This window comes from Typopeltis vanoorti, chromosome 8, assembly GCF_054136105.1.
Source record: "Typopeltis vanoorti isolate ZY-2024b chromosome 8, IOZ_Tvanoo_1.0, whole genome shotgun sequence".
In the NCBI taxonomy this organism is placed as follows: domain Eukaryota; kingdom Metazoa; phylum Arthropoda; class Arachnida; order Uropygi; family Thelyphonidae; genus Typopeltis; species Typopeltis vanoorti.
This window is the reverse complement of record NC_143556.1, coordinates 85,612,038-85,625,996: the sequence shown is the minus strand read 5'-3', so window position 1 is coordinate 85,625,996 and position 13,959 is coordinate 85,612,038. Positions and strand designations below refer to the sequence as shown.

Below are 13,959 nucleotides of genomic sequence, written 5' to 3'. Positions count from 1 at the left end.
CCGTGTCCTCTGTTATATTTCATATTCTAACTTCTACGACTTAAAGTAAAAGTAGTATTTATGTCATTTAACAATGGGCAATATATTTAATATATTTTACAATAAGACGGAAAAAGAAATAACTGCGAACTTTGTTTAATAATGAGAAACAAAAAACAAAATTAAATATTTTAGTTTAATTTCTTTTTAAAAATTTTAATTAATGCAACATTTTTCTTCATAACTTCAGTTTTTAATAAATTTCATTGTTTCATAACTTTCGTAAAAAAAACTTCAAAAGTTCTTCCATTATGAAGAAAAGAATGTGTGATGCGGAGTTCTGTATTATTGTTAGGCATTCGTTGTGATGTTTTTCAAACCATATACTGTGGTAGTAGCGTGGCTCTGTTACACAATAAATTATTCACTCCTGCAAGCCGATCAACCACAAATCGCATTTCATCCATCTAGGTACTTTGCGTACCGGGATAAGCGAAGGTAGCGAACTTATAAAGTATTTATCAGAAATACGATGTGGCTTTACAAGTCACTTTGTGTGGTTCCATTACACAATTGATGGGTTTGACATATATTTAGTTCTTTATTCACGTGAGTAACTTTATTTCATTTTTTTTAAAGCAAACAGAATTATTTTCAATGGATGGGTCCTTTAAATAAATAACTGGGTGTTTTTTTTATATAATAGATTTTATAAAGTAGTCGATGGAAACATATGTCCATAAGGTAAATTTAGTTTCAAGTGCAGATTTCTTTCCAGTGTTTTAAATATATCAAATTTAAAAATTTCTTCATTCAGTATTGGACCAGTTTTATTGCAACTGTATCATGCACTATAATGAACAAGAGTGTAACCGTATTGAAATGTAACTTACTCTAAATTGACATGTTGCTAATATAACGTAATACTCCATAATTATACTGAAGATAATATATTATTAGAAAATATTCAAAAAGTGGGCAATTCCACTTATGTAAATATTTATTCAATGCAGAATTATCGCTATGGTTCATGGTTATCTTCTTTTCATACTAAAGTGCAACAGCTTTACCAAAAGAAAACAGCAGTTAAAGTAACTGCAAAATTTATTTAGTGTCTGATGATACATGTATACATTTCATAAAGGATTTTATAAAAAATAAAGGGAAAATATTATAGAAGAAAGAAAAGGATACTGAAAATTATAATGAATATACAGTCAAAACTGAAGCAAAATAAGAACACTTACAAATACGAAAAATGGGAAAAGAACCTCCTGCATTTGATGGAATATAATAGATATGTTAAAAAATGGGGGAGATCTCTTGCACATAAAAATAGCAGAATTGTATACGAAGTGTTTAAGAACAGGAAAAGTCCAAGTTTGAATTGAAAAAAAAAGCATCCTTCTATATAAGACAGGTGATAAAACTAACATAAGAAATTGTAGACTTATAACCCTTCTAACAGTCCTTCATAAGCTTTTCACAAAAATTATAGGTAGCAGAATGAACAACATTAAATTTCTATCAGCCAAATCAACAGGCAGATTTCAAAATATTCTTCTCAACTTTATCTCGTTTACAAGCCATAAATCAAGTAATGAAAAAAAATATATAATATACCAATTTTTTTTGGTTTTCATATATTATGAAATAGCTTTCGACTTAATAGTCCTTGTGGAATGCTTGAAGCTTTAAAACATAGGAATCGACGATATTTATATTAACTATTATACATACGATTATATGAATGAACCTACCTCATATGAATATATGAGGTAGGTTCATTAGTAAGAAATTTAAATAGAAAAGAATGCAAAATAGATATAAAAAGAAGCATCAGACAGGGAGACTATCTCAGCAAAATTATTTGCTACAGTCCTTGAATATGCTATGAGAAACTGGGAGAAAAGCGGAATGAATATTGATAGAGAACTTAACTATTCTACGATTCGCTAATGATATCCTTCTAACAGCAACATCACCAAAAGAACTACAACACAATTATTGAATTAAGTGCAGTAATTCTGGATATAGGCCTACAAATAAATATGGATAAATAAAAATAATGTATAGTGGAAATACTAAAGAAAGAAAACAAATTGAAACAAATCTAAGCAGATTGAAATAGTGAATCCATTCAAATATCTAGGACAAATCATTACAAACCACCGTAAGCTTGATAATCAACTTTCAGATAGAATAACAGCCAGATGGAAATATTTTAGCCATTAAAGAGAGATATTTAAAAGAAATTTATCAAACTACCTAAAAAGAAAGATTTACAACCAGTGTGTTCTCCCAACAATAACCTCCAAACAACAAAAACATGGAAAGAGCCATTTTGGGAATAAAGTGGTTAGATAATAAGAATAATACTTGGATAAGGAAGCAAACAAAAGTAATGGACATTGACTTAGTAATAAATGGCAACAAATGGCGCCGGGCAGGACACGTGATGAATGTTTGACAAGAGATGGACAAAGAGAACAACAGAATGAACACCAAGAACTGGTTATCGAAAACCAGGTAGACCAGTCGCAAGATGTCATGGACATTTACGATGGAGAGATGCACAAGACCGGCTAAAATGGAAGAAACAGAGAGAGGCATTCTTCCAGCAGTGGATTGAAGAATGCTATTAATGATGATATAACGCCGGTATTCCCACACTGGGAATTCAGAATCGTCTTATGAAACTAATATAATGGTCGCATGATGAAAAATCCGAATTTCTGGGAGGAAAAACTCGGCTACTTCCGTATTTGATTAGCTAACTCACCTTAAGTTGAAAAACTTGATTAAAGGCTCTTCTTAGACGGGATTATAATCCAGGTCTTTCCAACCAACGGCATACTTGATACCAACTGAGTTCCAAAATTCTAACAGCAAAGCATCCGATGCACAATGTTGAAAATTTATTTATCACTAGGTTAGACTATAATAGATTTAGTTTAATCCTTTATCCCAGTGAGAGCAAACAAAGTTTGCGCCTGAAAATATCTTCAGGACTAAATATAGTGTTGTACTATCTTATCCAGTAAGTAGTGCAACACCAAGGCAACTCGTGGCAAAGGTGGAGCAAGCTACCAGGCACTTCTAACCCAGTATCTCCCATAATGCAAAACACATTTCCTATGTGGATATGTATACTGTTATGCATTAAAGGGATTGGCCATCTACCCAGACTACTTTCGACCTTTATTGAGGTCTCTTCAGTGGGAGCCAGGCCCAGAGCTGGAGATACCAAGCAGAAGCAGTAGCAAGTCAATCCGATGCACAATATTTACGTAATATTAAAATGCCTGCGTTTTTGGATATTTTATTAAGCATGAGACTCTGCAATAAATATATCAACAATTATTAGCTCGGCAACTTACGTTGTGAACTGCTTGCAATGTAGCTGTCGTATGAATGGCCGATGTATAATTAATATAAGTACTGTCTCACTGAGAAATATAATTTCAATATTTGTTTAATTTCATTATTAGCAAAGGAAGCGAAATTTTAAATAAAGCGGCACTGCCATCTAGTGATATAGCTACGATCTATCGGATTTTTTCATGTTCATTTTCTGGTAGATCTGCGATGTTTGTGTTTGTATGAATCTTATTGAATGTAAACTGTTTTTTCTTCTATTTTTTTATGTGGGGGAGGGGGCCATTTAATACTTCACAAATGTTCTTTTCTGTGAATATTCTCACCGTAAAGTACTTACCAAGAGGATGTTATTCTGTCAACGATTAGATTATAGATATGCATATTCAATTTCAGAAGTTAATTATTTACTTGAGTTTGAAAGGTTTTCGGAAGAGCTTTTCAAAGTTTACCTTTAAGGAAAAATAGCACTCTACTTAAGCCGTTATATATTGATTTCCAGTGAATGAAATTGAAAGAAAGATCTTCTGTAAACTACAGTCGTGCGACTTGGCATTTCTAGGTCATGAGCTTGTCACTGTGCGTCCACCTGAAATACGAAAGACGCCCATTCTAGCTCTACTGTCAAGCGACAAGCTAAAAGAAATTGACAAATATTTCCTTATGACCCACCCGATGTAATGCTCGACTTGGATTGTAGTGTACAGATCCGCCCTCTTCGTCATTTTTAACCCCGTTTCCATACGCCGATGGGCGTTGGAATACTTTATGAGAATAGTGGTGTCTTCACAAAATCAGCCCCTGGGTAGAAATTTGTAATGTCGAGCGATTTCTTTTCCTTGAGGGAAGCAGCAGAATCGGTATAGATAGTTGGTTTTGCCCTTCTTAGACTTACTAACACTGTGTATAATTTATGTTCCTTAAAAGCAGACCTACTTTCTTAAAGTGCCACTTCAGAACAGTTCCAAAGACATCATCACCTTCAATAAAATATTTCTCTTTCGACAGTGAGGGGAAGAACCTACATAAACATTAAATGATAACAGTAGATCGTATAGTTCTCGGGGATGACATCTTTATTATGAACAAAGATGTACATCTATGTTCCCATATTTTCCTCATAAATTTAACCATTCTGAAACGAAATAAAATACAGCAATGTCTTGAGAATGAGCGACTTTCTCATAGGATTTGACTCCATAAATTATTTAATGTCTTCGTGGGCTTATGGGAACCAAAACTTGTTAGAGAGAGGTGGATTCTATTATATTTGTACGGAATTTTGTAAGAGGACGGAACGGGAGGTCTGAAATTCCGAAGAATCTTATTATGGAGTTTAAGGATGAGACCGTATCTGTATCACGAAACCATGTTTAGAATGAATATTACCTATGTGTAATGATCGGTCCTACGTCAAGAAGATTTTCGTCTTATACGATAACCAAGCATTTAAGTATATATTAGTCATACATTAAAACATTTCAATATCAACTGAGTATGAAATGGCTGAATATGAATAGCATAAATAATAAATACATAAAATAGCATTTACTTCGTTTTTTAATACGCTATATTTATTCTTCAATTAAATGGGGAAAAAGGACATTAGGCAACATATTTGAACAAATTATACACTAGTCATTGACACGTCCATATTACCAAACTAACACCTAAACCAAAATCCACATATTTCCTTGTTATCTGAATCAAGGACAAAATGAACTTTTTCACTGAATGATCCAACGAAAAGAACGTGATGAATCGACTTGTATAGATCATTCATATCATCCTATCATAGGAGCTGAGAATTTTTAAGGATAACCTGAGATTTCAGAACTTTGAAGATCTTTTAAAAGAGCATACATTTCCGATTTGTAGTTCTGGTTTATTTTTTTTTTAATAGAAATTTGCCTTCATAGATTTCGCAGCTGCAAAATAAAACAAGAATTGCTAAGATGACTTCAGCAGTGAGGGTTGAAGGGGGAAGTATGGGTTATAGATAGAAGTATGTACAAAAATAGTCTAATATTATTACATTGTTATGTATGTATATATAGTAATAGTGTATAAATGGATGGCTTATATACGTGCTCCAAAGCACTTGAGAAGAATGACGCCAGCTAGTAAAACCAGAGATTCAGTATCATCTAAGAAGCAATGTTTTCCCCTTGATAATTGATTTTTCTCGAGAATGCAATTATCACAGTTTGGATTTCAGCATCAAATCTTTTTTTTTTTTACAAACAACACTAGTTGAGTATCTACGACAGGCATTACGATTTTGGAGGGTTTTCTGTTTTTATTGTGTTAAACATGATTTTTCATAGTAACAGTAAATCTTACAATTTCCTCTCTTGAAATCGTATTTATTCGGAAGATTTTAAAAGAATGGCAATGGCATCTTTATTTGACATGATTTTGTTCAAACAAGTATTAGTAATAATAAAAAGAACGTATAGATTTACCTCATCAAATTAACTACAATCGATTATGTTCCGAGATGCATTTTATGCTCCTTTTAACTTCAGAGAATTGCTCCAGGAATTGCTCTTCTTATGTTCTATGGGAAGTTATAGTTCAATTTAGAACGCGCTTATTTTTTATTTTAATAAAACATCAGTTTTCAAAAAAATAATTCGATGTAAACCATGATGAATTTTTAAAGAGTTTCATTTGGAGGTAAATTGGATCCGATATTGTTATTTGCAATTCATTTTTATAGTTCACTTGAATTAGACTCCTATTGCTAAAAGTTACCCATTGTTCCACGGGTTAAAGTAGAAAGCAGACCATTATTTACAGGAGATAAGTAATTTTGCATTCTAGGAAAACATAAATACAGTTCAGCAGCGTCATTATTTTGAAACAAATGAGACGGTCTTATCTGCATAGCTTCAAATACTGGCAATTTTACGGTTCGTTATTGGAAGGAAATGTCGCATCATTAGGATGTCGTCCACTATTGATGGTGGGTTTCGCATCGGAGAATCGCATTTAAAATCCTCGATTAGAGTCCTCTGCGGGAGACCATGCTCATTAATGAGGAGATTTCTTACAAGGAGTTGTATAAATAAAGTGAGCATCGATGTTATTTTCATCAATATTAGGCTTAATAAGCATTCTATACCAGCTTTCAAACAACTGACATTTCTGAATTAATCTAAATTTCGAACGCGGTGTGTTTTTCTTTTGAAGATGTTTTAATTGCAATATGGGTTTATTAAAATTATAATCAGTTCAATTTGGAACATATTTCTTCAGGACAAATGTTCGCGTAAGTTTGAAAGGGAAAATTATGAATGTTCGAGTATATTCGATAAATGTGTTTATGTATCCCAGTGTCTTTTTCTTTTTTGTAAGTTAAAAAAAAAAACAAAAAAAAAAACAGTAGCGTTATTAACCAGGCATGGCATTAATGCTGAGCTCAGGGAATTTTCCTATGCACTTCCTATCGTGGAAAATATAATTATCAAATATGTCTAGTGTCCCCACATTTTACAGTGCACAGTAGAGGTTTGTACCAGCGCTTCGTACTCTTGGTTCCATGGAAAGACTGCTCATTGGTGTCAGACAGTGCATCATATAATGCTTCAAGCTGTCCTATGCAAAGTTTTTTTTGTCACCGAACAAGTCAATGTTATTTTTCAGAGTGTCTTCCAATCTCTGGGCACATACAATGATGAAAAAGATATTCTCGTTACACTAGTTGTTTGTTTATGATAGACAAATGGCTCCTGTTGGTTTTCCTGGTCATAAGAGTCTAGTTTCGTTTTGATCGGGAAAATTGGTCAAAATATTTGCATTTCTCCTCGTAGAATTTCCTGTCTGATTTCAGCCAAATGTAGGTCAACTGAGATATTTGAAATGGTTTCCATTTATTTTTGTGCAATATATTGTAAATAAAGTCCTGACAGTTAATTACACTCAACCAAAATTGGTTTATTTCAATCTGTTGCGATTGCTATGATATTTGGATCAATCTTCTTATTCACTCCATTGAATAATAATGCAGTATTCATTCTTGCTTCATATCATTAATTTACATTACTATTAATTACATTAATTTTTATAGCCGACACAATACTATTGTATACGTATTGATATAAAGAGACATGATACAAAGTGACAATGAAGACCAAAGCATTGTTTTCTTGGCTTGAAACAGTATATGCTGTTTTAAGCCCTTTCAGTAGTTCTACGTGAGAGAATAGTATCGACATCTCGTGAGCTGCATATTTCATTTATGCATTGCTCAACACTAAGCGATCCGCCAAGTGGCATATTTCTGGCTAACCATTTAATATATGCAAATTGATTTCAACTGTTTAAACGAAGCAGTTATCCATGCATTTATGTTTACATAAAATAATTGCGTCTTAATCTCACCTTTACATGCCGTATTAGTTAATTTTTTTTTATAATAACGAATATTCTATTATTTGTTATACTAGATGTACGAGACTGTGTTGATTCTGTGCAAATTAAAACTGTTTATATTTTATTTATTTTACGATTTTGGCCACCAGCTGTCTCGCTGATATAAACCTGCACGCGATATACTGCTATAATAACAAGAGAAATGTCATATGTCACTGTTTCTGCGCATGAGCAAGTTGGTGGCTATTATCGAAATTGTTTCTGGGCGCATATATTATCAAATATTTACAAAATAAAGTTTGCTGTGGTTTTAACAATTAATCATGTTGATAAACAATCTAAAATGAACATTAAGATTTAGTCAAACGTATAAATATATTGCCAACTTCGCCTAGAGCTAGCGAGTTTGTTATATGCTAATGCTATGCAGGTGCTTGCATTCAGTTGATAGTGAATATTCCAACATAGTAAACCAATTTTAAAGTAATATCTGCGAAATATTTAATTTCCTCTCCTTGCTCTTCCTGCCCCCCCCCACATGAAACTATAAACACAAAACAATTTATTTGAATTTATAAATAACTTAAAATGAACTTTGAAATTGTCCTCTTGGTATTCCCAAATATTCTTTTGATATTAGCATTTTCATTAACAACTAGAATGTTAATTTTTCTAGAATGGTAAACTAGTTGAATGCAATTCAGAAAAAAATCTGCGTTTTACAGCTAAAATGCTTTTTTGATAATTTTCAACAGGTTTTTGATAATTTTGTTAGCGAGCATATCGCGCCAAAGTGTGACTTCAGAAACAGTCATGTTCTTCGACTTACTTTCAGAAATCACTCTTAAATAAAATTATCTTTCGGATGCAACGAAAATATACACTGATTACTGCATACGGGCACTAGCGATTGTCATTATGGAAATATATCATCAGGGTGTGACGTCTATATTAAATTATGAACAGAATTAAAGGAAGTTCTTTATATGTAGGTTTATTTATCTGATTTCTCGTATGTGGTTACTTTCTCAAACATTCTTGTCATTATAAACAAAATCGTGTTTGTATGAATGTGCAAATTCATTTTAGTGGCCAAGAAATATTAAGCAAAAGTATTTTTTCAATATAAATCATAATTAGCTAATTGGTCTTTTACTCAAGTGTAAAAACGCGTTTTAAAACTACACATTATTTTTCTGTGTACAACTAATTAAACCACCGTGTAAAAAACATTAATAAATTCTGATCTTAAGAGTTGTAATGATTATAATAGGTAAATCCTTAGTTCAGGAAGAATGCATGCTAGCTTCAAACGATATTTAAAATATTCCTGAAAAAAAAAAATCATCGCAAACAGTGTAATCCCTGAAATGCTTCATCCAGATATAAACTGTCCTAATGATTTCGGTCAATTATAAACTTCTATTAATCCTTGTAAATTACCTTTCTAAGATTCCAAAATCTTAATGATAGTAACTGTATTCTCAAGTAGCTGCTTTTAATGATTCAAGGAGCATAATTATTTCTAGAAAGATTAATAATTATGCTCCTTGAAACAGAAGTCAAACAGGATCAACAAAATTTGTCTCGTGTATTCGCAATAACTTTGGTATTTGAATATTATTATTATATATAAGGTGCCTCCCATGGAGTCAAAAGACTCATCGTGGGAGACCCGACATTGACAAACTAACCGTTATTCACACAATACCTGTTATACTTCCCCTTAAACTCATTCGCAGATGAAGCATTCACAACCACCTCTGGCAACGCATTCAACCCATTTACAACCCTCCAAGCAAAAAATCTAGTCCTAACAACCACACTCTTACACAATCTCCACGGATGACCCCCTCGTTTTCTCCCTTCATGCACTGGTCTGAAAAAAGTTATCAGTATCAATCCTATAAAACCCTTTCAATAATTTATATGCCTCTATCATATCTCCTCTCCTACGTCTTATTTACTAGTTTTTGAAGCCCACAGACCTTCAATCTATCCTCGTAGGAGACATCCCACAGGCCTTCAACAATTTTCGCAACCCGCCTCTCAATCATCTCCACATCACCAAGAAATCCAGGTGACCAGATCTGTGCACAGATCTGGTCACCTAGTCCGAATGAGGTCTTATTAATGCTTTATAAAGTGGGACAATCTTTTTCTTATTCCTGCAAGTCAGTCTTCAATGTCTGCATGCTTTTATGTTGATCTTTCATACAACCAGGTCGTAAAAAATTGTCTCAAATAGTCTCAATAATACTTCCATAATATCATGGTATCGCTCAGATAGCTAGAAATTTGGCTGGAAAGAAACCTTTCCGTAGCAGAGTTCCCGGATTAAATCACTCTTGGTTCACTACTGTGAAAACTAAGGGACTAATATGCTGTACTAAGGCAGAATGCCTTTGTTTGTGGATGAGATTCCGATAAAACATTCCAATTTATATTAATAAAAATTTATTTTATTAGCTGTGTAATGCTCTTAATGTTATAAGAATAGTTTCAAAATGTACATTAATCAATTCTATCCTTCATAATATGCACAAATTGTATTTTCTTTTTTTTTCCTTTATAGGTGGGACGTGATCTCAAAGTTTCAAAAATGCTAATAGGGAATGAAGAAAAGATCTTTCAAGTAACGCAATTTGGAAATGTTACCAAGAAAAGTTACTTTATTTTTAGAGTTAAATAAAATGTCGCCCAGAGCTTACAAGAGTATTTTTCTAATGTTATCCCCCCATTATTAGAAGTTCCTCAGTGAAATCTTGCCTTCCTTGTAGAAGCTTGCGATGGCATCTCCTTTTGTGAATTTGCTTCTGGTCGCCTCACTGCTCAAATTGTCATTCGTAAACACTTATACTGTTTGCCCAAGTGTTTGCTCATGCAAGTGGAAAAATGGGAAACAAACAGCTGAATGCATCGGTAAAGGTCTTACTGTGATTCCTGCAGGAATCAATGTAGGTACGCAAGTTATAGATCTGAGTAGAAACAATTTCCACGTAATATCTGCAAAAGTATTTCAAGAAAAAGGTCTTGTGAATCTTCAAAAAATATACCTCGTCGAGTGTAGTGTGCAAGAAATTTCTGACGATGCATTTTTTCAACTTAATAATCTAATCGAACTTGATCTTAGTGTCAACAATCTTACTCGAGTACCCACGGAAGCGTTGAAACACTGTCCACTTTTACGACGCTTGCAATTAACCCAAAACCCTATACAGGAAATAGAAGAAGGAATGTTCTCTGAGCTTACCAGACTTACTTTTCTAGATCTTAGTAATTGCGAAATAGAAAATGTACATCCAGATGCACTAAAAGGACTAGTAAACCTGGAGTTTTTAAAATTAGACAACAATCGGCTATCTTTTCTATCAGCCCAAGTGGTACATTCTTTGCCTCATTTATTCGGCATGCATCTTCATAACAATCCGTGGTTTTGCGACTGTAATCTCCGAGGCATAAGAAAATGGATGATGGAGAACAACGTTCCTCTAGTTGTTCCTCCCCGTTGTCGGGATCCTGTCCAAATTGCTGGTCAAACTTGGGATGTTATGACGTTGGAAGATTTTGCTTGTTCGCCAGACATAGTGACGTCATCAACAGAAATAGATGTAGTCAAAGGTCAAAATGCTACGTTGAACTGTCAGGTAAATGCTACGCCTCCCGCATCCATCTTTTGGAGAGTGGGAAAAAGATTCATTAACACTTCTGCCTTAAGTGAACACAGAGGAAAATATTATATTGAAGAGGAAGGAGATACTATTCAGTCCAGCCGTCTTTTGGTGCTTAGTGCTACAGAATCAGACACAGAAGTCTATGTTTGCCTTGCTGAGAACAAAGCAGGCAATACGTCCGTTAATTTTACACTATCGGTGATTTCTTCTGCCGTACAAGCCAGCGGTTGGAGTAATGCCAAGCTCACATTTGTTCTTATCGGTGTCTTCCTTGCACTCGCTATTGTTATCGTGGTAGTGTGTGTTGTGATATTCCATCCTGCTGCTTTTACTACGGGCACAAAAGTCAGAGGTGTGAACGTCCTGAAACACTTAGCCTCCAAGAAACAAGACGTAACTGAGATGAATGACATCAGTAACGACAGGGAAGAAAAAGAGCTCAAGGCAACAGATAAACAACCTCGACACGAAACCGGAAGTAGCGGGTACGGCTCCGATCAGCTGACGCCTGACCTAGTCAGTAAGATAGTCGATATGAACGGACCGTCATTGTCCACTTCGACTGTCAGTTGTAACCATCCCGACCAGGAATCGATGACGGCCGACACATTCAGCCCCGGAGACCAGTGGAGTATATCGAAAACAAGACCTGTTCGTTATGAGGACGTCCAAGGACGTCAGTTTTCTGAAGTGTATCCAAACCCTTGTTACAGTCGTGAAGATTACAGTGACAATATCTCACAGGTTGGGCTGCCGCCCTACCAGGAAAAAGACTATCAAGGAGAACGTTGTTTTCCACAAAACGATCGCGTCCGGACACTTCGTGGGACGTGTGAGGGCCCCGTAGAAAGTAATAGAGATGACATTTATTCCAATCCAGCCCAGAGCAACTGGAAGAGGTCCCCTCTTGTCGTTACTAATGGAAGTCATTTTGTGTTGCCCGCAAAAGCGCGATTTTCTCCAGATGAGGGTTATGCTGAGGAAGCTCTCGAGGGTACAGAGGTTTGAATCACATCAAAATATACCCCCTGGCTGTTGATAGTGCTTGGGAATTGATTGGTGCCACAAAATTTACATGATTTTTTATCTAGAAGAAAGGACATTTTGAAGTTTGAACTGTTAAATGAAATTGTAAATATATATACACTTGTCGAAGGATTGCCCAGATTTTCAGGTAATTTAGTCAGGGACATTGGGAATAGCAAAGTATTGTTGTGTACTAAAAGAAAGAATTATGTCAATATAAGATATTTAAATATGTATCGAATAAAGAACTAAGAGTTGAAGGATTTTGATACTATGAAATAACTGATTTGTAGGTATCGCATGTGCTAGTTTAAAGTTACACGTATGATTGTGTAGTAGAAAATATCTTTATAAGTGTTTTGTACTTTTTAAAAGTGCAAACGGTGAAGTTTATTATGTAGCCTGTTTCCCCTCCAAAAGAAAAAAAAAAGTATATATATATATAGTGTGAATACTCTTTCCTTATTGACATCATTTAATTGTTACTTCAGTCGAAAAAAACCATGGACCTCTGATTTTACCTGCCACTTTGACGTGTATGTGTTTTATGTACAAGCTTTTTGTGTACTGTTTTGAAAAGATTGCAAAGGACTGAACTTTCCACCTGATTTATTAGACCAGTACAACTTTTCGTCCAACAGTCCGACACGAAACCTAAACTACCATATTTTTGAGTTGGTTTCGTAGGTAAATCAATCGCTAAATTTGAGATTTTTTTTCTTTATTGTAATGTAGTTATATTCAATCGTGGTGAGTTTTTCCCACTTGTATGATTTGTTTATAACTCTGAAAATCAAAATATTATCTGGATACTCATTTATTTTATACTGATAAATACTCTCATTACTATTATGTTACTGAATGTATTTATCCCGAGATTCTTTTTAACTAATGAATAACAAAATTCATTGGTTCTTCAATATGCTGTAACCTCTGCCAAAAACACCTTTGTTAACATTTAACTGTGCTATAATGTCAGTGTGACGAACTTACCTGTATGTAACAGGTAACGTCAAATATGTATTTTATGGATTTTCGTTTTGAGCTGAGTTGTTGTAATTAAGTATTGTGAAAACACTTAAATTTGTGAGTATCCCGTATCCATCTTATGAAATTATAAGTTATTTTTAGTTTACTATCACACGAAGATTTCTGACACCAAAATAATTATCGTATGAATTTAATTCTTAATACAGAATTATTTGTTCTGTGTAGATTTCCCTGTTATATTTGAAGTGAAGACATTTGACCTATCCGCATATTATATTGTGCGTGATCTGTGTGTATGTAAATCGTTTCCTTGATTCTGTGCAAGCTTTCAGGTGTTTTGTAATGATCGAAAACTATTTTAATACTGTTGAATGTACACTACTGAACTCCACGAACACTTGTAATAAAGAGACATGCAAGTGCGAGATATTAAAGTGCTCAAAAGGAGTATTTATCTTGTGTTTTCAATTCAATCATTTTTGCTTATGCCCTTTTTAGACAGAAAATATTCGAAAACGATAGCAGGGTTGATATT

At 34.0% G+C, this 13,959-nt stretch overlaps 1 protein-coding gene across 6 annotated transcripts in view; it reads left to right on the top strand.

The window, feature by feature from the left end:
• LOC150104175 (uncharacterized) overlaps positions 1-13,862 on the top strand; it is a 191,075-nt gene extending 177,213 nt beyond the window's left edge. For all 6 annotated transcript variants that reach the window (XM_090396796.1, XM_090396797.1, XM_090396800.1 and 3 more), the window contains one exon: positions 10,310-13,862. In XM_090396796.1, the coding sequence (XP_090252922.1) occupies positions 10,524-12,416 (1,893 nt within the window). In that variant the 5' untranslated portion in view covers positions 10,310-10,523 and the 3' untranslated portion in view covers positions 12,417-13,862. The remainder of the gene's footprint in view (positions 1-10,309) is intronic.
• The last annotated feature ends 97 nt before the right edge of the window (positions 13,863-13,959 follow it).